This window comes from Xenopus laevis, chromosome 4L, assembly GCF_017654675.1.
Source record: "Xenopus laevis strain J_2021 chromosome 4L, Xenopus_laevis_v10.1, whole genome shotgun sequence".
Classification (NCBI taxonomy): domain Eukaryota; kingdom Metazoa; phylum Chordata; class Amphibia; order Anura; family Pipidae; genus Xenopus; species Xenopus laevis.
This window is the reverse complement of record NC_054377.1, coordinates 70882578-70908292: the sequence shown is the minus strand read 5'-3', so window position 1 is coordinate 70908292 and position 25715 is coordinate 70882578. Positions and strand designations below refer to the sequence as shown.

Here is a 25715-nt window from a genome sequence, read left to right as displayed (position 1 = left end):
CGAGGAAGATAAAAGGGCTAGTAGGAAGAAGATGAAGACCCTGTTAGAAGTAGAACATTTTTCAGTGAAGAGGGGCACCAACCCTTGTCAGAACTAAAAAATGAAAGGCTGCTTGCTAAAAGCAGATATAACCCTAAAATTTTCTGTCTTAATCTCAGGCCTTCCCACAAATCTCAGCCTGGGTGCCTGACATAGAGCACCCCCCGTTATTTTCACTTGTCCTCTAAGAATTTAGCATGGTGTTATCTAATGTAACTAATAACGGAGTATAACCTTTGGTGGACACAGGGCATGCAGTCCAGTTTCAAGCTTACAAAGCCAAACTAGGTGATCAGGAAGTTCTGAGGCATTATTTCAAATGAGTTGGCTTCTACACCACAAAACCACTGCTCCATACATCTATTTATGCTTGGGGTAGATATACAGGAAGCACATTGCTGCACTACTGTGTTTTTAGAGAATCTGTGAATACTTTATCATAGCATTATAACAAAGCAAGTTGCCTTTATGTATGTACTATTCATGTATGGCTTGTGAAAAGGAAACACTTCCTGATGTCTCTACACAGCCCATATATAGACTCAGACCGTATTTTTGTGTGTGTTCCCAAAAGCAGTCTCAGAGCAGACAAATGTTGTGCCTGATAAGGGAAAGCATCCCTGTGGTAAAAGCACTGACACATTATGTATCAGCCCCAAATAAATAGTAGAAGCTTAAACTTCCACACATTTCCTTTTCTTCACCTTATGTCTCCCTCAGCATTTCCTTGCTAATGGACCCCCTCCCGGTTCCTTCCTGTCTCTGTTTATTAGCACAGGGTTATTCAGCAGAGGGCTTCCTGCATGAAATATTTCCATGATTGTGAAACATTTCTGTGGTCTTGGCAATACTTTCATCTGGGCAATGATAACTTTAAATCAACCAACTTTATTTTTTTTAATTATTTGGTTTATACATTTTTTAATTATTCCAGGGAATTTTGAACACCCACCTCTGCCTTTTTAAGGTGCTATGTACTTTTTATCCATACTTTAAAGCAGTGATCACCCAACCAGTGGCTTGTGAGCAACGTGTTACTCACCAACCCCTTGGATGTTGCTCCCAGTGACCTCAAAGTTGGTGCTTATTTTTAAATTCCTGGTTTAAAGGCAAGTTTTGCTTGCATTAAAAACACTTGTACTGCCAAACAGAGTCTCCTGTAGGCTGACAGTCTAATTAGGAGATCCTATTAACCAATCACAGCCCTTATTTAGCGTCCCCGGGACTTTTATTTTGCTTAGGTTGCTCTCCCACACTGTTTACTTCTAAATGTTGCTCGCAGGTAAAAAAGGTTGGGGACCCCCTCTTTTGAAGGGTGGTAGCTAAAATCTTGAGATGCAACAAATATGGGATACTACAGCATAGTGTTCTCATATCATTTTTGGAATCCACTTACAAATCACTTTCTAGATCAGGGGTCCCCAACCTTTTTTTTTTTTACCAGTGAGCAACATTCAAAAATAAAAAAGAGTTGGGGAGCAACACAGGTGTGCAAAAAGTTCCTGGGTGCCAAATAAGGGCTGTGATTGGCTATTCGGTAGCCACTGTGGACTGGGAGCCTACAGGAGGCTCTATTTGGCAGTACACCTAGTTTTTATGCAACCAAAACTTGTCCACAAGCCTGGAATTCAAAAATAAGCAGCTGCTTTGAGACTACTGAGAGCAACATCCAAAGGATTGGTGAGCAACATGTTGCTCGCGAGCTGCTTGTTGGGGATCACTGTTCTAGATGGTAGCATCTGCATCCAACAGTTGTCTCGCGTCGGATCAACGCTGCAACTTCATCCAACATTTCTATCTCTTACCTTCGTCGGATCGCGCCAAAAACATCCATGTATCCCTACCCTAACTCTAGTTTATATAAACAAGCTGCTGTGTAGCAATGGGGGCAGCCATTCAAGCTGAAAAAGGAGAAAAGACACAGGATATAAAGCAGATAACAGATAAAACACCATTGTATTGGACAGGGCTTATCTGTTATGTGCTATGTAATCTGTGCCTTTTCTTCTTTTTTCCAGCTTGCATGGCTGTCCCCATTGATTATAAACCATGGATGTTTTATTTGATTTGTTTGAAAATGACACAGTACTTAAACTGAACTTGCTTACTGTAGTCTTCCTGTACCTCACAGCCTTCTGAATCCATAGGTGTGAAGTTCTCTCTCCTCCCATGGGATCTGGGACCCATGGTATTATGAACTAAAGGCTGCCTTTGTTGCAAAAAGCCTGCCCTTTTTATTTAGTATAATGACTAGTAGCACCCAGGCTTAGATTTTTATAGTAAGAAAATGCTGTGTGAGCCCAAGGTAGACTTTTGATTTGAAAGGTGCTTTGCAGATCTCACACATGATGAGCTGCATTAGGATTTCTACCACTTTATTATAAACTCTTCCGTTTGTTTCTGATTGTGTTTGTATTCCTCAGGCCCTGGTGTGCACAGCACTATGAAAAATAAAGACTAGTAAAGCAATATAGAATGCTAACCCATAACACCATGCCCGGATGGTGTACAAAAGAGAGAAGGAGGTTGGCTTTCCCCCTGCTCTTGTTGTGCATCTGCATTGAGATCCCAGTCTCCACATCTGTCCTATGGCCCCCCCCTCCCACATCCTGCCTACTGTCCGTATGGCTGCATATGCAGAGGATGTTTGTGTGGGATGCTGCCTGTGTCCCCTCCCTGCTCGCTCACTTCTGCTGCACTGACAGAAAGAAGCATGATGCCTGCAGAGGGAGAGAATATGCCATTATGCACTCTTTCTAACTGGGAATTGACCAGGCAAAATGCAGGTACCTATCAACTTTCTCCTAAATACTTTGCAATCATTGTGTAAATGGGTTGTTATAGTTATTTACACATGCACTTATTATTTCCCGGGATGCTCTGTCCTTAGTGCATTGTTATTTCTCCCTATGTAAAGCGCTATATTATTTCATAGGGTTATTATTATGACATTATGGAATTATATATGGAAGAATTACCCAGGGCAGGGTTCCTTCACGAACAGAATTACCTGATATTCTTCCTCTGTGTCCCATTAGGTAGCCATAGGGGCAATAACTCAGGGCAGTGTACAGTAATAAGTGTGGAATGATGTACATGCTAGTGCATTGCTTGGCAGCAACTGGGGTAGATTCTCACCTTGGATAATTGGCCTGCAACTTATTCCTGAGACAAAATTACAGATCCCCTCCCTCCTCTGCTACCTACATAGGCAACCCTTAAGTTACAAGGTAATCTAACCTGTTAAAAACTATTTACTAAAACCTTTGCTCAGGTTAGGTGTTAACTATTCATGCTACACCCTCTTTGTAACTGAGCCTACTGGTTTTTGTATTATTATGTAATGTCACAGGGGTATTTCTGCCATGGGGCAAGGTTAGGTAAGGCAAGCATAAGTTACAGCTGTTCTGATTGATAACTTTAGTTTAAAAGTTGAACCTACTGTTTTAAACCAGAGGTCAACCTTTGCCTGTAAGAACACCCTACTGGCTGACCCCCACCCCCAAGAGAAGCATAATATTCTGCCAGTAAATATTTGCTAGATATTCATGCAACTGGAGGGTGAATGACACAAGAATATTTTTATAAATTCATACTACTTTTATGAGGTAGAGGGGCTGCGTTAGTCCATAAAGAGAAGCATTTACTGAGAAAGTCTAAAAATCACAACCCTACACTGTGCTTGGGGGGTGGCCCATATCTTCTCCCACTTGCCTAAGCATGTTGGTCCATATGTCTACGTTTGTTAGGTCTAACAGCATCTCCTAGTTTAGTAGGTGATGCATTATGAGATGGATAAGGATCATTAACATGGGATAGGAATGGCTTTAACATCATCCTCTACCCCAAACTGTTGGAGTGATGGATAATATTGACTTATGACACATATTCCTTTATAAGTGGGTTTGGGGTTTAAATAAACATACACCTTGTTTATACCAGAAACAAATACTACATTATGCAGTAGCCTTGGGACTAGTTGTGAATTGTTGACTGGAAGTTCTTCACTTTATTTGCATTGGTTCAACTCATTTGTCATGTTTGGCATGCTCTATTGAAATGCTCTGAGAATTTGGACTCTGCTGCATTTGAATCTTCCCCTATGGAATAGTCTCTGGGTTCTAATGTTCTTCTTTATTGCATTGCTACTTAACTATAGATCTTTCCTTGCCCTAATCCTTTCTATTACCCATTTTGCAACATGTCTATTGTTTGTGGCACACTGGCAACCACCTTTTATCCATCTCGGCTAGTAGCTTATACTTACCCACAGCAGGCCATAGTAGTGGTGAGAGGGGACTTATCTTAGTGGTAACTGAAACTATGTTAGTAAGTAGGTTAGTTAGTGGTACAATGGTTAGTACTGCTGTCCTTGGGGTTGATGGGTTTAATTTCAGCCAGGGCACTATCTACAAAGAGTTTGTATGTCCTCCCTGTACTTGTATGGGTTTCCTCTGGGTACTTTGGTTTTCTTATAATATTTTCTTATATTTCTTGGTTTTATTATATTGAAGCTGTAATTTTTTTCTACAAAAAACAGTATAGAGTCACTTTACTAATGCAAGATGCTAGGCACAAAAAACAAGTGTAAATCTTGAGATTTTTAAGGAACAGAGGTTATCTGTTAACTGAATGAGTAGATAAGTGCTGGTCCTCCATAGTGTTAGTTCAGTCAGCATTGTCACACACATACATGGGTGTATTTATTAACATTGGAGAAAGACAACCCCAGAAATGTTGCCCATAGCAACCAATCAGCAGTTTAAAAAAAAAGAAAAGATCTGATTAGATGCTATGGGCAACATCACCAGTAATGTTTGTCTCCAGTGTAAATAAAAATGCCCCTATCTGCAATGTTAATAAATACACACCACAGTGTATAAATTATGCACAACACCTGACATAATTTAACCAAATGTTTTATATCTTCCACAGAGTGCAGTGTTTTAGCGCTGGAGAAGGCAGAGAGCTTGGCAAGGGGTGCAGCACTCAAATGGGCCTCCGGCATATTCTCTCGCCCTGATCAGCTGACAAGGCTTGGTCATTATCGAAGACGTGAAACTCAACGCAACAACTCAATACAAACCAGGCTAAAAGTATGTCCCTGTTCTATATATCGTGCACATCCTAATATATTCAATTTTAGTATTATTATATGTATGGCCATCTCCCATAATACCAATTTTAAGCAAATAAATAAAAATTTTAAAAATGATTTCCTTTCTCTAGAATAATAATACAGTACCTTGGTTTTGATCCCAACTAAGTTATAATTGATCCTTATTGGGGGCAAAACAGCCTTACTGGGTTTATTTAATTTTTAAATGATTCTTATGGAGACCCAAATTACAGAAAGATCCCTTATACGTAAAACTCCAGGTCTTGAGCATTCTGGATAATAAGTCCCATGCCTGTATAGCGCTACCATTTAACACAGAAGTCTTGATGGATAGATCTTACAGTCTACACTGGGTTCCTATATTATTCTTGAGATTACATTTCACTCGTTTATCACTTACATCTGCCTTGCTATAATGATACATAGCTCTACTTAAGAGTAAGAAACTGATTCAGTTTACTGGCATTCACAGTCTGCAGTCCAGTCTTATGTGGAAGGAGTTGAACAGGGAATAAAACATCTTCACAACGCACTCACGGAAGTACAGAATGTGCAGCGAGAATTAAACGAGGCACAGGAAATCTGGCGCAAGAGTGATGGACAGCGTTCCCATCTTCAGCCCATTCGAAATCTGGTGACAGAACATGTACAGCTTTCTGTTGTTATACAAAGCCTGCCTTTTATCTACACAGGTTAGATACTAGCAAATTCTGTTTTAGCCCCATTTATGTTATTGGTGCATAACAAATCACATGACACAACTGGTAACAGTTGTATATAAGAACCTACTTGGATCTATGTAATCTCAGCAAAGATCTAGTTTAGTGTGGCAAAAAAATCAATGAATGCATGATTATCTAGTGTATACATATTATACATAATTTTTTTCTCTTAAAAAGGTGTGTATGTTCCCTTTACACAACTGTATGAAGTTATGCCTTGATTTTTCACATATAGTATTCAGGTCAAACTCTGTTTAACTCTAGATCATGTAAAACAGATGCATTTGCCTGCCTTTTGCCATGTTCTAGTAGAATTAAATAGAATAATATACCCCTATTCTAATATAAAGATAGTAGAAGTCATCTTACTAAGAGTTTACTAATATAGTTATTATAACTATGTCCCATGTGCCCAACTGCTAAATGAGTTTCAACATTGTACAGTCTCTTATTGAATTAACCTAGTTTTGTTGCACCTATAAAATTCTTCATATTTGGCTATTACACATCTGTCACCTCATTTTATTGTTGTTTGTTTTTATATTGTTTATTTTTTTCTCTACAGTACCTGAGCTGATTTCTCACACTCAAAACTTGATTGAGACCCAAAGTCTACTGGAGGCTCATCGGAACCTGAGGGACTTGGAAAGCTTTCGAGATGTTGTACTTTATAGATTACAGAGGGTAAGGCCATTAGAGGATCCCAGTTCTTGTACCAGTGAAGATGAGCAGCATGGTGAAGATCCAGCGGAATTGGTACAGCAGTTCTTTGCAGGTGTAAATAATTTGAGTGAAGATTTGGGTCGTCTTTTGTTCTCATTAGCCCAATCAGCAGTGAGCTTGGCATGTTCAAATCCATCTCTATTAGTGTCTGCTGTCCGAATAATTGAACGCGAGGAGTATCTGGATGCTGAAGACACAAGAGGATCTCCGCAGCAGCTTTGGAGACCACCTGGGCGTCCAAAACAATGGAGGGAGAGTTTCTTTCGAGCCTTAGAAAGGGGTGTGTGCGACAGGCTTATAAAGTCTGGGTTACAGGAAGATATTACACCAACAGGTCTAGCAACTGATTTAAAGGACCTTCAAAGTAAAGTGTTAGATGAGCTACAGGCAGTATGTTCTGTGCTAGCTCCATGTGTTCCGCCACGGTATGAAGTCTGTCGAGCTGTTGCCTTGATGTGTCACCATGCCATTTCTCGCCATGTTCGTGATATATTGGGCCGTGAGCTGGCCCACCCAGCCTTGTATCGTGTTCTTCATTGGTCAGTAATTGTGTACCCCAGGTAAATGTAAAAGCATTCATATTTTTACAATAACTGTCAAGAAACGCACATTCTTTTGCATTTGTGTATGTTGCTGCTTTGAACATTTGTGTTATCAGTTACAAAAGTATGGCATTTTTATGTGTGTGTTTTTTGTTGGGGAGCATTATCAGTTGGGCATATATCAAATATTTAAAAAAAACTAAAGCTTAACTACAGAAGTAGGCTAGAAATGTTGTACATGATGTTTTGGGCTTCTGTACCAGCCCAAGGCAACCGCAACCCTTTAGTAGTAAAGATCTGTACCTCCAAAGATGCCACAGGATATCCCCATCTTCTTTTCTATGGATTCACTGCACATGCTCTGTGCTGCTGACACTTACTGAGCTTAGGGACCAACCATGAGAAGGAGCTTGGTTTTTCTAGTGCCACCAGGAAGACCCCACTTATGTTATTATGAAAGACATATCTGCAACAAGCCTTGCTTGTTTTTACGCAAGTCACTTAGGAGTCCCCTGTAATAGGCTTCCCCCTATGAGGCATGGCTGAATTATGACTTAGAAGACTCCTATTTGGAGCCAAACACACAGGTATAGTCCTTTCTGAATGGACTGAAGGTTCGGGGAGCTGTCCTGCACCAGTAATGTCTCTGTACAGTGAGGCAGGGGGAATATGAGTCCAAGGCTTCCCATATTTTAAGTGAGTACCTTTTTCCCTGCAGTGTAATAACTGCAACTGCTGAGGGGGCCAGGAGTATATAGAGCTCAGTGTCGTCCCGAATTATTGTTTGGTAGCCCTTAAAAGTTAGTTGTGGTGCTCAGTAACTTCCTGTGAGCTCACTGGGAACAGAATAATTATGCAGATACCAGTACAATGATATTCTGGATATTATAAATACTCGGGTGATTGTTTTATAGGAAAGGGTGTATATTTGTTGCTGGAGGTGCTGTCAAACCCAAGACTTACACTGAATTTACAAAACTGCTCTATTCATGAATGTTTTTCATGCTATGAATGTTTATATATTTTGGGGGACAATCTCGGAAGAAGAATTTACATTTCAGAAAGATGACCTGACACAAAAGTGAGCTGACTGTATGACAAGAGCTAAAAATAATAAGTTTATAGTGTGGGTAGAAAGGACTGTTTTAGAGCTAAACTACATACAAGACATCAGATGGTGTGCTTTGTTCATGTATCTACATCTAACAGTCAATGTATTTCAATGATAAATCAAAAACTCCTTAACCCGTTAATTATATGACTCCAAGCACCTAGCACAAATCAACACAAAACTGTCCTGACATTGGATGTAGGGTAGAGGCATATGTGCCCAGCTATATGTAGTTCTAAATATTAAACATACCAATTTTTTAGCACAGGAATAAACTTACAAATTTGAAAAGTATAGCATCTCAATCAGGAGTGATTTATTGAAATGTTTTTTCTTTTAGTGAAGACATGATGGGACACCAGGATTTGTCTCCAGAGATAGACGCAAAAGAGTTAGGAGCTCTTCTTTCCCCTGAAATCTTGGAAGAGCAGCTAAATCGCTACACTCGCAGTGTAAAGGTGAGTGTGAGAATGGTACACCTTAAACCCTTATCCATTTTGGAGTGGAATCAATGTTCTAATTGCGTTATTGGTCTGCCAAGCTCATCAGTCTCTTATAACTAGTCTTACAAGTGTCTACCCCAACACAGAAATGTCCATTACAGGGCTAAACAAGTGGTCATGTATGTGTAATGCAATTGTTCATTGTGCCATTTTGTGCTGACAGCTCAAACAATCAGAATGGGAGGAAGTAAGGAGAAGCAATATAAAATTACATTGCAATACTTCCTCTTGCAAAAAATTTAAAATGTTTATTTATTGTGGCCAATGAATATGGAGTAACAAGAAGCTGCATCTGCAAATGCACAGCACACCGGTATGTAAGATTTCAAAATTTAACTGATTATCTAACAGGATTAAATAATGATCTGAACCCTGACCTGCCATGTATGCGGGTTAAGCAGTATGGTAGAGACTGGCCAAAGTACCCAGCCAAATATAAACCTGTACAGCCATTTTTACACATTATATTATATATCCACATTGTTTGGTGTATATTTCTGCATAAAACACGTGCAGCCATGAAACTATACAGGGAAGATGCCTATGCCATATACCAATATACAGTACAAATTATACATTCAAACATTGTCATCTGAAAATACCTGCTTGTGTGGTTATTAAGCCAATCTCCTCTCCACGTACCTACACGCAGGAGAAAGCTATGCCTATCAGTGCATCTATACAGAGCCGCAGAAGAGAGTGGATCTGCAAATGCTTTGTGTGGCCAGAGCCTTTTATAACACACTAATTATCCTGGAGAAATCCCATCACCTCTTTGTTTAGGTGTGCTGGTTTTTAGAATCACTTTCTATGGTGTAAATTATTAAAAGGGTGCTTTACAGCTAATGAGCATCTTACAGTGTTGTTCTGATGTGTGTGTGAGAGAAAACAGATTCTTCTGGTATAAATTATTTATCAAAAGAAATAAAAGTTGAATAATGTTGCTTTAAGGCTTTCAGACATCCATGGCATTCAGTTTGTGTTTCCATTACGTGAATTATGCAAAATACATTGTTAAATACTGGTTGTGCTTCAAAAAAGTGAAGTCAACCCTTGTCCAAGTGCTTATGTTATTGTTTATCTGAGGAAAGAAAAAGGGAAATTTTCTTCCCAACCATTCTTTAACCTTGTATTATCTCAAACCCCTTCTTCAGACTACCTAATTATCTGCCAGAATAGTACATCTGATTCAGGGGGAAAAAATGTTACCACTTCACAGCTTTAAGATGATACCTCCTTTCTTCTAATCTTAAAGGGCAACCCTTGTGTCCTACTGGTGAATAAATCTTTGTACTATCATAGAGTTAGTTGCAGTGCAAAACTATAAAGGAAGCAGACCCTGCAGGGGCACGGACCACAGGGTCATCTTCCTCTATAGTATTAAAATCTCCGACCAGCAGAGCAGGAGAAGTCATGCACAAAAGGCCAATTTTTTTTTCTGCAGGGGGGTCCGGCATGGTCTTGTTTTGCCGCTGGTTGATTGCATGGTTTCTTTTGATGTAGACAGACTTATCCCCACCTAATGGCCCTTCTGCATTGTAAACAATCTGAATTTGGCCATCCTTCTTTTATAACCTTGATTCTCTTTATCAGTTGTGCTCCTGTGGCTTTTATTTCACAAATAACAGTTTTGAGACTGCCTTGCATATAGTAAGTGGCCTTACCACAGCTTGTAAAGGGAAAGAATTAACCTCTAAATCTATACCTCAGTTTTCACTCTACTCTAACTGAGGGGGTACATAACATTTTGCCCCCCCCCCCCCGTGATTATGTTTTTCATTCTTCTTCAACCTTGCACAGAAAAACATTGATTACAACACCATCTTTAAAGTCCTTAAAGGGGTTGTAATGTAGAAGAGAATGAGATTCTTAGACAATTTTCAATTGGGTTTAATTTTTTTATTACTTGTGGGTTTTTGAGTGAATTAGCTTTTAATTTAACAGGTCTCTATTTGGCAATTTCAGCAATCTGGTTGCTATGGTCCATGCATCAACCATGCAATGTTTTGAATAAGAAATTGGAATATGAATAGGAGAGGCCCGAATAGAAAGAGTAATAAAAAGTACCAATAACAATACATTTCTTCCCTTACAGAGCATTTGTTTTTAGATGGGGTCGGTGACCCCCATTTGAAACCTGGAAAGAGTCAAAAGAAGGCTGCAAATAATTAAAAACCTATACAAAATAAATAATGAAGACCTATTGAAAAGTTACTTAGAATTGGCCATACTATAACATACTAAACGTTAACCTAAAGTTGAAGTAACACAGAACTTTAAAGCACACCACCCTAGTCCAGTAAGGGAATGTACCAGTAACAGCTACAGTCCTACCCAGTTGTCAGTTCTAGCCAGTCACAATGATATTCTTATGATCAATCTGCTTTTAGGTTGGTGTGATAACAAAGGGCTTAAATTGCACACAACAACTAATCAGTAAGTACACTGGAGCAGTCTGCTGCTAGTTAAAGCTAAGATCTAAATGGTTGCTATGAGCAACTGCACTGGTACAGTTTATCATTTATGCTAATGAATCAGCTCCCCAAACCCTGACAAAAGTGAATTTAAAGTTTGACTTTAGATGGAGAGGAAGAAAGGTTAATATATAATGCACAACACTGACTACCAGTTGGAGAGAGTTGCTTAGATTATTAGATTTGAAATAGACAAGTTTTTGAAGTGAATTCTCACCTTCTATTTTTGTAAAGGTATGCTTGGCTCAATGGATCCAGAAGGCTTTAGAAGTGGAATATGCCGAGTGGTTTAGAAAGCAAGAACCAGATAAAGATCAGGATGGGTTGTATCTTTCCAGTCTTCAACAACTTGTTATGCAGGTGTGAAATGTGGTATTTTATTAAAGATGCTTCTGACAAACTCTACTGGTCGAGCTAATGTCATATAATAACCCTTAAATATTTGTGTATATGTATGTGTATATATATGTATGTGTATATATATATATATATATATATATATATATATATATATATATATATATATATATATATATGTGGGTGTGTGTATATGACTTTTCCTGATGAAAGCTCCAGAATGGAACTGAAACTTTGGAACCAATAAACCAACATTTTGTTTACTGAAACCTTTGCTTCAAAACTTCCTTGGAGTCCTGTCAACTCACCTTGGTATCTATTTATATTCAGACTGGCACCCAGATACTATTTTTAGTTATGGTGTGCAGTGTATATGTATATATAATACACAAAAGCCATGAATATCTTGTAAATTATATTCTTATAAACGGTGAGTTCTGATGTCATCAGTTATAAACGGCGAGTTCTGATGTAATTTCTGTCACATGACTCACTGAAACTTGTGTATTATAATATATAAAGTACCGCCGGTTGCAAAATATGAGGAAATTAGAAGTTACCTCGGAGTTCCATGACCTTTATAAAAACACTCGGCCTTTATATGGTCATGGAACTCCTCGGTAACTTATAATATCCTTATATTTTACAAGAGGGGGTACTTTATTCACTATATAAAGTCATGCATGAAAGTTTGTGAACGCTTCCGCATTTTCTATATTTTTATATGAATGTGACCTTAAACATCATCTGATTTTCAAAAAAAAGTCCTAAAAATAGATGAAGAAAATCTAGTTAATATAAAAAATTATTATATTTGGTCATGTATTCATTGAAAAAAAGAAGATCCAATTACATATCTGTGTGTAGCAAAAAGTAAGTAAATTGTGCTCTCAGACGCCGTTGTGCAGAAATAACTGCAACTAAACGTTTGCAGTAACTGTTGATCAGTCCTGCACATTTGCAAAGAGGAATTTTAGCCCATTACTCCATACAAAACAGCTTCAGCTTTTGGGTGTGTGGGTTTCTTCACATGAAATGCTCACTTTAGGTCTTTCCACAAAATTTTAATTGGATTAAGGTCAGGACTTTGATTTGGCAATTCCTGAACATTCACTTAATTCTTCTTTAACCATTCTTTGGTAGAAGGACTTGTGAGTTTAGGGTCATTGTCTTGCTGCATAGTCCACTCTTGAGATTCAGTTCACAGACAGATGTCTTCATATTTTCATTTAGAATTCACGGGTATTGTTTAGAATTCATTGTTCCATTGATGATGTCAAGCGGTCCAGGCCCAGATGCAGCAAATCTTGTAACCTTTCCCAGCTTTATGGGCATTAACAACTCTGTTTCTGAAGTCTTCAGACACCTCCTTTATTCGAGCCATGATACAAATCCACAAATATGTTGTATGTGTGATCAAGCTTCGCTGGATCCCCATTCTTTAAATAAAACATTCACACCTGATTGTCATGCCGTTGATGGAACACACCAGACTCTGATTTCCCCTTTGAATTATATGATAATCCTTCGGATTCACTTACTCAAATATGTTGTTTTTTTCAATAAATACCTCACCAAATACAATAATTTTTATTTAATTATGGTTTTCCTACATTAGAACTAGTTTGAAGATCAGATGATGTTTTAAGTCACGTTGATATAAAAATATAGAAAATTTTAAAGGGTTCACAAACGTCCAAGTACAACTGTATTAAGCTCACGGACCTCCAATTATACAGCCCTGATTCAGCTAGTAGTGTAGTCAGACAATGAACCACATCTTGACATTCAGGTCTGCTATCAAAAGTTTGCTCTACTCTAATGGGCCCTATACAAGTAAATATATCTGTGAGCTCCTGCCCTTAGCTGATCAGTACTACTTATTGTTTTGTTTGGCACCTAAAATGATGTTGCCCCTGCTGTCATGCATGAAATCTACAATTCAAATTATACTGTCCTGCCAACATTTTGAATGTTTGAGTTTTAGACTTATATTTCTTTTCTACTATGTGCCATGCTATACACCCAAAGCAGGGAACTGTTTTTTTTTTGTCTGGTACCAGTCCACTGTTTTCCTGTTGTTTGTATTCTGCTAAAAAAACAGATACAGGAGTAATTACCCTTTTGACTAACATGTATTACGTACCCCCCCCAACTCTCCAGTGAAAAATCAGGAGAATTTAGACCATGTTACCCAATTCCCCCAACGCCAAGTTTTTCTTGGACAAGCAATTGAGCCTCAGAAAATCTCAACTACAGTTGGGAAGGCAGAATCACTTTTCAGGCTAGCAAACTTGAACTGCCTTGTCCAATGAGGGGCAAGTGGTAGGTAAGAGATTAGACTGTAAATTTGCATTGGCCCAGACACTTCCCACTTTCAGTAAACAAAAATGGTAGACTTCGGGTCCAGCTGTTCTTTATCCATTATATCAAATATGGACTTTTTATTGTCAGATGCTCGCAGAGAATGTGCAGCTGGCCTCAGTCCTGGGTGAGACTCTGGAGAGTCGGGTGAGAAATGCGGCTGTGCTAGAGATGGATAACTGCTTGGTTTGGTAAGTAATGCACCTATTTAAACACTTTTCACCCTCAGAGTAATTAATAAGGAAATACACTTGTAACCTCATGGGTAACATACCCACATCATACAGGGTAACTAATATTTGATTGAAAAGAAACCTAATAAAAGTCACTTAATTTAGATATAATAACAGCACCAGTATAACTGGCCATAAATAAGAGTTTTCAAGCTGGGTGGCTCTTCCAAGAGTGAATGCTGCAGAATGTCCTATTCAAACAATTCCATGACTGTAGATAATTCAGTCCAAGTAAGCTTTTTCAACACTCCAAGTGTGCATAACATTTTATTAACATGAGCTTAAAGGACCAGTAACATCAAAAAATGTAATCTTTTTAAAGTAATAAAAATATAATGCAGTGTTGCCCTGCACTAGTAAAACTGGTGTGTTTGCTTCAGAAACACTACTATTGTTTATATGAATAAGATGCTGTGTAGCCATGGGGGCAGCTGTTCAAAGGAGAAAAGGCTCAAATTACACAGCAGATAGCAGATTAGCTCTGTAGAACATTATGCTATCTGTTATCAATATGGCTTTTAAGAGAGAGAGTGATTGCCCAAACCAACACCCATTTTTAGTTGAAGGGGCCGGTAAGGGGTGCTACAAACACTTTGAAGCAGCGCCTGCTTCTGGCTACAAGACAAAAATACAAAAGGGGGCAGCAGGAGTACTCCAGGCTAAAAAAATATGTTTAAATACAATGGAAGTGCAATCAATGCACATTCCCTGGCCCCTGTCTCACAAGTAATTCAGTATATATGCTAGTGCATGTATGAATAAAAACAAGACGCGTTTCGTAGCCCTCCGGCCACATTCTCAAAAGCTTTCAGTGACAAAAAGCCTCCTAAAGCTTACAAAGTTACCACCCCTTACACGTACACACATTGCCATATGAACAAGGTACCAGCTTCTACTACTCGGCAGGTATCAAAATAGCAAAAACAACAATCAAGGATACTTCTTCACAAAGTCTATCCAATATTTAGCACATATCGCTTACATATCATGAATTACAATAGATTATAATGTTACATTTACTGGTAGAAACTGGAAATATAAGCTTCTACGCTGACATATATATATATATATATATATATATATATATATATATATATATATATATATATATATATATATATAGTCAAATACAAGAGTCCTCTGCACTCAACCCATTATCAATATATTTAAGACAGCGACATTTTGTGCATACTGCTACTAAAAAATGCCTTACCCTTTAAACAAAACAGGGATTGTTTGTCCATATATTGCAATATATTTAAGCTGGCCAACTACGTCAAAGTCATCCCATATCCGGCCAGTCCTATGCTCAATTTTATCTGATTCATTAAGAATTCTATTGCTTCATTATACATTTTACAAAGGGACTAGGTATCACCTGCAACTTAACTTGCTGCTTTCAAAGTAAACCTCCATACTTGGCTGCCCTTTTATTAGACACCAGTGGGATCACCTGACTATAGCTGGGAAGGGTGGGAGCTACAACATAGAGCCGGTCACTGCTCCTGTACAAACTACAACAAACAAGGGAAAGTTGTGCTCACCACTATTTTTTAAAACCATTAGGCGGGGGTGCAATGAGGCTGTGACCACAAAATACATATAGTCAAATACAAGAGTCCTCTGCACTCAACCCATTATCAATATATTTAAGACAGCGACATTTTGTGCATACTGCTACTAAAAAATGCCTTACCCTTTAAACAAAACAGGGATTGTTTGTCCATATATTGCAATATATTTAAGCTGGCCAACTACGTCAAAGTCATCCCATATCCGGCCAGTCCTATGCTCAATTTTATCTGATTCATTAAGAATTCTATTGCTTCATTATACATTTTACAAAGGGACTAGGTATCACCTGCAACTTAACTTGCTGCTTTCAAAGTAAACCTCCATACTTGGCTGCCCTTTTATTAGACACCAGTGGGATCACCTGACTATAGCTGGGAAGGGTGGGAGCTACAACATAGAGCCGGTCACTGCTCCTGTACAAACTACAACAAACAAGGGAAAGTTGTGCTCACCACTATTTTTTAAAACCATTAGGCGGGGGTGCAATGAGGCTGTGACCACAAAATACATATAGTCAAATACAAGAGTCCTCTGCACTCAACCCATTATCAATATATTTAAGACAGCGACATTTTGTGCATACTGCTACTAAAAAATGCCTTACCCTTTAAACAAAACAGGGATTGTTTGTCCATATATTGCAATATATTTAAGCTGGCCAACTACGTCAAAGTCATCCCATATCCGGCCAGTCCTATGCTCAATTTTATCTGATTCATTAAGAATTCTATTGCTTCATTATACATTTTACAAAGGGACTAGGTATCACCTGCAACTTAACTTGCTGCTTTCAAAGTAAACCTCCATACTTGGCTGCCCTTTTATTAGACACCAGTGGGATCACCTGACTATAGCTGGGAAGGGTGGGAGCTACAACATAGAGCCGGTCACTGCTCCTGTACAAACTACAACAAACAAGGGAAAGTTGTGCTCACCACTATTTTTTAAAACCATTAGGCGGGGGTGCAATGAGGCTGTGACCACAAAATACATATAGTCAAATACAAGAGTCCTCTGCACTCAACCCATTATCAATATATTTAAGACAGCGACATTTTGTGCATACTGCTACTAAAAAATGCCTTACCCTTTAAACAAAACAGGGATTGTTTGTCCATATATTGCAATATATTTAAGCTGGCCAACTACGTCAAAGTCATCCCATATCCGGCCAGTCCTATGCTCAATTTTATCTGATTCATTAAGAATTCTATTGCTTCATTATACATTTTACAAAGGGACTAGGTATCACCTGCAACTTAACTTGCTGCTTTCAAAGTAAACCTCCATACTTGGCTGCCCTTTTATTAGACACCAGTGGGATCACCTGACTATAGCTGGGAAGGGTGGGAGCTACAACATAGAGCCGGTCACTGCTCCTGTACAAACTACAACAAACAAGGGAAAGTTGTGCTCACCACTATTTTTTAAAACCATTAGGCGGGGGTGCAATGAGGCTGTGACCACAAAATACATATAGTCAAATACAAGAGTCCTCTGCACTCAACCCATTATCAATATATTTAAGACGCTGTCTTAAATATATTGATAATGGGTTGAGTGCAGAGGACTCTTGTATTTGACTATATGTATTTTGTGGTCACAGCCTCATTGCACCCCCGCCTAATGGTTTTAAAAAATAGTGGTGAGCACAACTTTCCCTTGTTTGTTGTAGTTTGTACAGGAGCAGTGACCGGCTCTATGTTGTAGCTCCCACCCTTCCCAGCTATAGTCAGGTGATCCCACTGGTGTCTAATAAAAGGGCAGCCAAGTATGGAGGTTTACTTTGAAAGCAGCAAGTTAAGTTGCAGGTGATACCTAGTCCCTTTGTAAAATGTATAATGAAGCAATAGAATTCTTAATGAATCAGATAAAATTGAGCATAGGACTGGCCGGATATGGGATGACTTTGACGTAGTTGGCCAGCTTAAATATATTGCAATATATGGACAAACAATCCCTGTTTTGTTTAAAGGGTAAGGCATTTTTTAGTAGCAGTATGCACAAAATGTCGCTGTCTTAAATATATTGATAATGGGTTGAGTGCAGAGGACTCTTGTATTTGACTATATGTATTTTGTGGTCACAGCCTCATTGCACCCCCGCCTAATGGTTTTAAAAAATAGTGGTGAGCACAACTTTCCCTTGTTTGTTATATATATATATATACACATACGTGAAGGAATGAAGCAGCACACGATTCAAAAGTGTATATTACATATCAAACATCAGTACAGCGACGTTTCGGGCAAGCTATATGCCCTTTATCAAGCCATATTAAAAGTGAGCATTATACATGTGAAGTTTAAAAGCAACAAACAGGAAATGACTTCATAATTTGCATAATGATTGGTCCACATCCATTACTACACTGGTTTAACCCTATAAATGCATTTAGTGGATTAGGGAAATAGAAATAAATCATATTCCTTGTTAAGAACTGAGGGATATAATGATCCAAGTTGTTTGATCCACCACACCTCTCTCTGTTTTAATTTTAATTCTCTATCTCCCCCTCTTTTCAAGGGAGGTATTGTTTCCAACACCATAAATTTCAGTTGGTCTGCAGTATGTCCTTTTTCCAAGAAATGCTTGGATACAGGCAAGGTCATGTTACCTAGATTGATGCTGGAAGGGTGTTGGGAGATACGTGGTTTGACCATCTGTGTGGTCTCACCTATATGTCATATATACATATCAACAGATATATCGCAAATTTAGATATGCATGTGAAATAACCCCGTAATTGTACTGTATAACCAGTATGGGGATGTATAAACTCCTTATTTTTCAAAACAAAAGGACATTATGTGCATCCTAAACAAGGAAACATACCCTTGGATCTACATCCCAAAAACGTTCTATCAATAGTTTTAGTTTTCATCTGGGTTGAGGTCACCTGTGCTCCTATGGTTCTTCCCTTCCGGTAAGATATAAGTGGCATTGTCTTAATCTTTTGTATCATAGGATATGCATTTTGTAATAAATACCAGTGTCTACGTAATACTTTACCTACAGCTTCACTGTCTGCATGAAATTGGGTAACGAATGGTATCCTATTCGACTGTTTTTTCTTAGTTCGAGGATATTCCACCATATATTGGGCCTGTTGTATTGTCTTTTCTGGATAACCCCTATCCCTAAACTTTTGGCACATAGTTTGTCTCTGAATATCTCTTTCTTCAGTTTCACTAACTAGCCTCTGTACCCTGGACAACTGGCTGATTGGGATAGATTTTTTTTAAATGTGGTGGATGATAGCTCGTATAATATAGGATCTGATTCCTGTCTGTAGGCTTGGTAAATAGAGAAGTATGTAGGTGGCCACCTTGGTCCCTGTATACCAGAACATCGAGGAAATAGATTTTTTGAAGATCAAATATTAGTGAAAAAGAAATGGAGGGATGTACCTCATTAATTCTGTCGTGGAAGCGCTGTAGGGAGTCAACGTCACCCCGCCAAACTACAAAGACATCGTCCATATATCTCCACCAGGCCAAACAGTGCCTGGCAAAGTCTACATCAAGATATATATGCAGTTCCTCAAGCCTAGCCATAAAGGCGTTGGCATATGCCGGGGCGACGTTGGATCCCATCGCGGTTCCACGCAGCTGAAGAAGTCATATATAATATTTTGATATTATATATATATATATATATCTAACTTGCTCCTTTCATTGCATAGGCTACGAGAAGCCCTAGTAAAATATGGCATTGAACATATGAAGGACAGGACACATCCAACGTACTACATACTCTACCTGCTGGCCATAATAAATGGTTGTACTGTTTTGAGGTAAGTCTGCATGATCTAACATAAAAGAAGGGCTACTGGCAGTAAACTATGCAATTGTGAAGGCAACCTTAGTGAGGTGATAGTTTTAGTTTCGTTACTTAAAACAAGAGTGCACAGACAACTTACATAAATGCAATCCGTATACAGTATTTAACCAAAAGTAACATAGTCTGCATGCATTCCAACTTATTAGTTACAGCAGGAAGGGGTGTGCATCTAATAATTGTCTTCAAATTTTATAAAGAAATTTCCTTGGATCCCTTTTTTGAAGTAGACTAGTTGTTCTAGTTCACAATTTTAAACATAGAATAAACTCAATAGACTTGTTTTGCCTCCAATACTTAATGACATCTTAGTTTGGATCAAGTACAAGGTACTCAGTTTAAACAAAGTTCAGTGCGCTGTTATCTGCTTAATCGATATGTTTCCAAAAACCTAAGGAAAGAAGCAATATATAGTGTAGTAGGTCTTATCAAGGTGTTATATAGATAATTAGAACCACTCACATTGTTGTTCCAAAATTGTAAGCGTACAGGAATTCTCTCTACGATCTATGTCAAAAGGGATAGTTGAGGAGCGGTATGTGTTAGCGCACGTTAGGCAGGCATCTACAGTACAGGTTTCAGTGCGGTTCTACAAAGAAAATGCTTGAAATGGTGAAGTATCGCCGGAACTGCAGGAAAAGGCCCTGGGGCCGTTTGCACTTACCGAGCAGTAGTAGATAAGAGCAGTCAGAATGGTGTGGATCTTTCTCCACAATGTGCCGCTTATCTGTTACACCTAGAGCGTTAAGAAGCTGAATTTCGCTGTGGGTCCACAGCACGTTGGCAGGCCGGCTTCTGTGGAGTCTGCTTCAAGTTGTAGCAATGGCGGCGTCTCTGCAGGATAGTTTGTGTGTTGTAGTTCTGCAACAGTTCAAAATTTTCTAGTCTCCCAATCTAATTGGCTCAGCGGTCCGGGGGTGATTTAGGTAATTCAATAAGGCAGCTCATTTTAAATAAACAGAGCAGAACTCACGAAAAAAAGTTAAGTACAAGGTACTGTTTTATTATTAGAGAGAAAAAAGGAAATAATTTTTCAAAAATTGAAGTCTATGGGAGATGGCCTTCCAGTAATTTGGAGTTTTCTGGATAATGGGTTTCCGGATAACGGATTTCATAGCTGTACAACATGTGGGTCTACACATTGTAATGCTTCTTTCTGCAGTTCATCCATCTCCTACTTGCAGCCTGAGGACTCTGCCAGTCCTGTTATCAGAAAAAGTACTCCCTGCTTGCAGACCTCATTAGACAAGACCCAAAAGAAAGCATGCCACCTGCTTCTGGATGAGCTGCAGACAGAGTTGCAGGTAACGCACCCTTTATAGCTGACTAAGGCTGGGATGGGAGAGAGGGACAACTCTAAAAGGGAGTGTAATAAACACAACTATGACATCTGTACATAACCTACTGCAGTATTACAATCAAAGGACATTTTCTTTGCTTCTGCTCCCATGTATCCCCTGTGCAGGATTGGGGTAGCATATGCAGGACAGCTGTAAAAACATGAATTAATTAATAAATACTGTGGTGATATGGGTGGAGGGTGATATGCCATGGGAATTTATTTATTTTTTTTGGTTTTGCCGTTGATGTTGAGGATAACTTCCAATTCCTGTTTTTTGCTTGCAGCCTCTCTTCTTGCAAATTCCATCACGCACCTGGTTGTCAGGATCAGATACCATGCACATCATCTGTGAGAAGGTAGAACTTTTTAACCAGCACTTGTCCATGGCCAGAGCTCCCATGTGTCAGGTCAGTTAAGCTTCTTATTGCCTCATGAACCCATTGGTGAAAGCAAACATGAGATTTATATAAAACATAATAGCGCAAGCAAGCTTGTACTTGATTTCGCACATAAATTTTTTCCCCGACAATAATAAAATAGACCAATTGTTTGATAAACAATTTTTAGCAGAGAGGGGGTACAGTGAGCTTTTCCCTTTGTTACAAAACACTAAAATGTATACTAAAAACAAGAAAAAGCAGTAAAACCCCACACTACCTTACTAAAATGAATTGAGATGTAATTATATAAGTGCTTAGTGCTATTATAAACATATGCTTAGTTCTCAATCAATTTAGCACCAACATACAATTAATGGTATTTCAATCGATTGTGTTACATACAAATAATTAAAATGATTAAAGTGCTTAAGTGCTATAAATTAGGTGCTGTGACTTTCAATAAAATCTATCTACACACAATTGATGAAATCTAAAAGTTAATGGTTCTTATATGGATTAAATAAGGTGCTAGTGCTGTAGTTATAATTTTATTATCTACACAGCCTGAAATTGGGTAATACAACTGAGTGAACATTAATTACAAGTGAACTATATTTTTGTTTATGATCAAAACACTAAAATATATTATGTGACCAGAGCTTACTGGATCATCTAAGCAGCATTCTCTAGATCAGTGATCCCCAATCAGTGGCTCTCGAGCAACATGTTGCTCACCAACCCCTTGGATGTTGCTTCCAGTGGCCTCAAAGCAGGTGTTTATTTTTTCATTCCTGTCTTGGAGGCAAGTTTTGGTTGCATAAAAAACAGATTTTCTGCTAAACAGAGTATCCTGTAGGCTGCCAGTCCACATACGGGTTACCAAATAGCCAATGATAGCCCTTAATTAGCACCCACATGGACTTTTTTCCATGTTTATGTTGCTCCCCATCTCTGTTTACATTTGAATGTGGTTAGTGAGTAAGAAAGGTTGAGTATCCCTGATCTAGATGGACCACATTTCAGGCTTATGGCGTGCACATGCATGCCAGGATCTGTTTTATTACAGATATATATATCTATACTTTGCAGGCCAAGTTCTCTACTTTTGAATACTGAGTATAAGCTTTGCTAAACAAACGTACAGTAGTTCTTCTATTTCTTCCACTTGTAAATTACTACTAGCAGCAGTGATATGATCATAGACTGGTAGGCTCTAATAAGACACTTCTTTTTCTAGTTTCTTCTGGGACAGACCGAGAGGATGCTTGTAATTGAGTATGTAAAAGCATTCATGCATAGCAAGATGGTGTGTAAGAACCCTCTGGAAAGGCAACAGATGGCTGAGAGGATGTCTTCAGATGCTGAAGAGTTGAGGGCTGCTCTAAGCAGGATGGTAAGATGGAAATTAACCTCATTGGGATACTGCAAAAGGGAACTAGAGATAAAATCTGGCCTCAGATAATTAATAAGCTGTTGGCTGTATGGTGCTACAATTAATAAGATTCTACAATTGCTCCACTAAACATTTGGCACATATGGTATTTTCCCAATAGTTGTTGTAAGTGAAAGTGTGGTTCCTTAAAACCAACTGTGTTTTTCCTAACTAATGACTATTAGTCATTTTCTCTCTCTTGTTATCTGATTCTACATGTAGGATTTAGAGCAGTCTACTCTCTGCGTTCCACTTATTTTGTCAATCAAGGAGATCTTTGCTCTCAAGGATCCATCGTTACTCAGCTTGGAAGTTTCGGGATTAATGACCACATTTCCAGATATCAGGTGTGTGTGAGGTCTATAATATCTATTTACCAACTCCTTTAGAATATCCACATCAATGTACACTGCTATGAAAAAAAACAAGGTCACTCCATCGAAGGCCAATGTCACTATGGAATTACCATGGTCAAAACACCCTTCTCTGCCAGTAATTGTTTATTTTGCTGAATGAGGAAATGCACTTTTCTATAGCACATCACAATGCATTTGAAACAATATGGAAATGGAAATAATAACAATATGGAAATGAGTGTTACAGGGTAACACTATGGTGTGCCACAAAGAAATGTATTGACAAGTGTATTCTGTGAATAGAATAATACAGAACCCCACACAAAATCCACTGAGACCAGTCCAACATATACAGGCCCTACAATATATTGGTAGTCCCTGCTAAATTATAGGCATATAATCCACTGGAGGTTGAAATGGGGGAAGTAATGAAAAACAGATAACATCCGTTGTGTAGGCAATGTGCATGTGTTTATTACCCATGACCTAGATTCTCTTTTCTTTATAGTGATGATCATGTTCTTGCTCTTATGGAGCTCCGTGGGGATGTAAACAGAGACCTTCGGCATACTGTGCTAAATATGATGCAGCAGCAGACATTGACTCTTCCCAAGGATTACCGCCCAATCTTCATGAGTATATCTGTACCAGCACCAGCGCCACCATTTTGCCTACATCCAAGCTCATGTGCTTAATTTGTCTGTATGACAGCAATCATCTCCATAGCCTCATATATCAACATTCAACTATAACTACAAATTGCAAGAAGATAAGAATAAAGCAGTTTCTTATCTGATGGTACATAAAAGTTAAACTACTGTTTTCGATGCACAAATTACTTATCCTTTATGGACACTGTTTCAATATAATTTTGTTTTCTACAAAGCACAACAACTTATTTATCTTAATGTTAGTAATTAATCCATACACTCAGAAAACAAGATTGGTCTTTCATGTCTTTTAATCTACAGTAAGTGCCTAATAAAGTCAAATAATAAGTTGTGCATTGTCCATAACTATATTATATTTGACTGTATTTAGGGGTTAATTTGGGCCCGTCACCCAAAATTATTTGAATCTTGTTTCCTTCCGTCTGGGAATTCATAATTATAGCAAGCAGGCAGGAGCCATTTTGTGGACCCTGTTATTAAGACAAGCCTTGAATCATCTCAAAATCTTGTTTGTGCACCAGAATGGGGGATTTGATGTCCATCCCCTTGCCCTGGCTACACAATTAAGTGGTGAAGAGAATTGGGGAATGTGTGGAGAGCAGTGACATCTAGGAAGTGCTGCCTGTGAAAGTAATTGCATAGAGGAGGGGCAGACAATATTTGATTGACAGCTGAGATGTTTAAATGAGCTTACAACGGCCATGAATGCTTTAATAAAAAATAGAAATTGGATTTCATTTTTAATTTGAAAAGGACTTTTATTATACACATTTTTGTGTCTGGGTGACAGGTTCACTTTAATGATACATTCATACAACCGTTATAATAACATGCAATGTGATGCTGACATGTTCCTGTTATTGGCTGTGGACTGTATCAGTATTCCTTCTATATAAAAATGCCTTAGCCATCCGCAGCATCTCTGCTAATACTACAATCAGGCTTAAGTTGCCTTAAGTATGCGGGCAGACAGTGTTGGAGGAAAAAAACTACCATTTAGGAGCCCTAGATTGGTATGAATCGTGAGAAGCATTTTTTGGTTGATGGTTGACAGGGTGATTATTTGGTCTACTGGGACACTGTAGGTTATATTAGGGATAAAGCATGAATGTCTAAAGTGAGGTCAGTTTATTAAAGCTATAAGACTGAGCAACATTAAAAGGCTAGGAGTAGGATGTCCTAAATTGTAGTGGCATGTAGGGGCTCATCAAGACCACAACATCTCCCAATAGCTTCCTGTAGGTTAAAGGAACAGCTCAGTGTAAAAATAAAAACTTGATAAATAGATAGGCTGTGCAAAATAACAAATGAAATGTTTCTAATATAGTTAGTTAGCCAAAAATGTAATGTATAAAGGCTTGAGTGTAACATAATAGCCAGAACACTACTTCTTGCTTTTAGGCTAAGTCAGGGGTGCCCAAACTTTTTGCAACGAGGTCCAGATTTGGTGAGGTGAAAATGTGTGTGGGACGACCATTCAGCCCAACATTCTTTTAACCATTAATATTAAAATACAGGAATCGAGTAATCGTAGCAGTAATATTTGGGCACATTAGTGAAATGATCTGCCACTTGGTCTATACTGCTGCTTGTGTTCTGAAGGTGGTAGCAATAGACACGTAACAGCATGTAGTGACGCCATACTTCTTTAGTTTACTGTACTGGCACATCGTCTATTGGCACCTTCAGCTCTAAAGAAGTATGCGAAAACAGAGCATCTCTACGTGCCAGTACTTGTCTATTACTAACACAGGCAGCAGTATAGACCAAGTGGCAGATCATTTCACTAATGTGCCTTAATATTACGGCTATGGGATTCCTGATCGCACTGTGCTGGGGGGGGCCTCATTATTATTAATTTCATGACGTCTGAAGGAAAAGAAACAGACATTTGAACTGCAGATGCTTAAAAAAAAAAAAAAAAGCTTAGGT

At 38.5% G+C, this 25715-nt stretch overlaps 1 protein-coding gene across 2 annotated transcripts; it reads left to right on the top strand.

Moving 5' to 3' along the window:
* The first annotated feature begins 2666 nt into the window (after positions 1 to 2666).
* On the top strand, positions 2667 to 24112 carry exoc3l1.L (exocyst complex component 3-like 1 L homeolog). Of its 2 annotated transcripts, none has more exons than XM_018258115.2 (13): positions 2667 to 2825; positions 4975 to 5135; positions 5631 to 5850; positions 6446 to 7142; positions 8597 to 8714; positions 11468 to 11593; positions 14045 to 14145; positions 19448 to 19558; positions 20765 to 20906; positions 21229 to 21351; positions 22562 to 22717; positions 22979 to 23103; positions 23621 to 24112. In XM_018258115.2, the coding sequence occupies exons 1-13, from the start codon at positions 2696 to 2698 to the stop codon at positions 23805 to 23807; spliced, it is 2397 nt and encodes a 798-aa protein (XP_018113604.1). In that variant the 5' UTR covers positions 2667 to 2695; the 3' UTR covers positions 23808 to 24112. The 2 variants fall into 2 exon arrangements, with proteins under 2 accessions (XP_018113604.1, XP_018113603.1); XM_018258114.2 differs by having other exon boundaries at positions 6446 to 7163.
* The last annotated feature ends 1603 nt before the right edge of the window (positions 24113 to 25715 follow it).

What these genes read in the sequence shown, in the direction of transcription:
- exoc3l1.L (XM_018258114.2), top strand. Translation starts at nt 2,696, where the DNA reads ATGCTGCCTGTGTCCCCTCCCTGCTCGCTCACTTCTGCTGCACTGACA. An exon ending in CCTGCCTTTTATCTACACAG is followed by an intron (nt 5,851 to 6,445) that starts GTTAGATACTAG and finishes TTTTCTCTACAG; the next exon opens with TACCTGAGCTGATTTCTCAC. An exon ending in TTCAACAACTTGTTATGCAG is followed by an intron (nt 11,594 to 14,044) that starts GTGTGAAATGTG and finishes TTTTATTGTCAG; the next exon opens with ATGCTCGCAGAGAATGTGCA.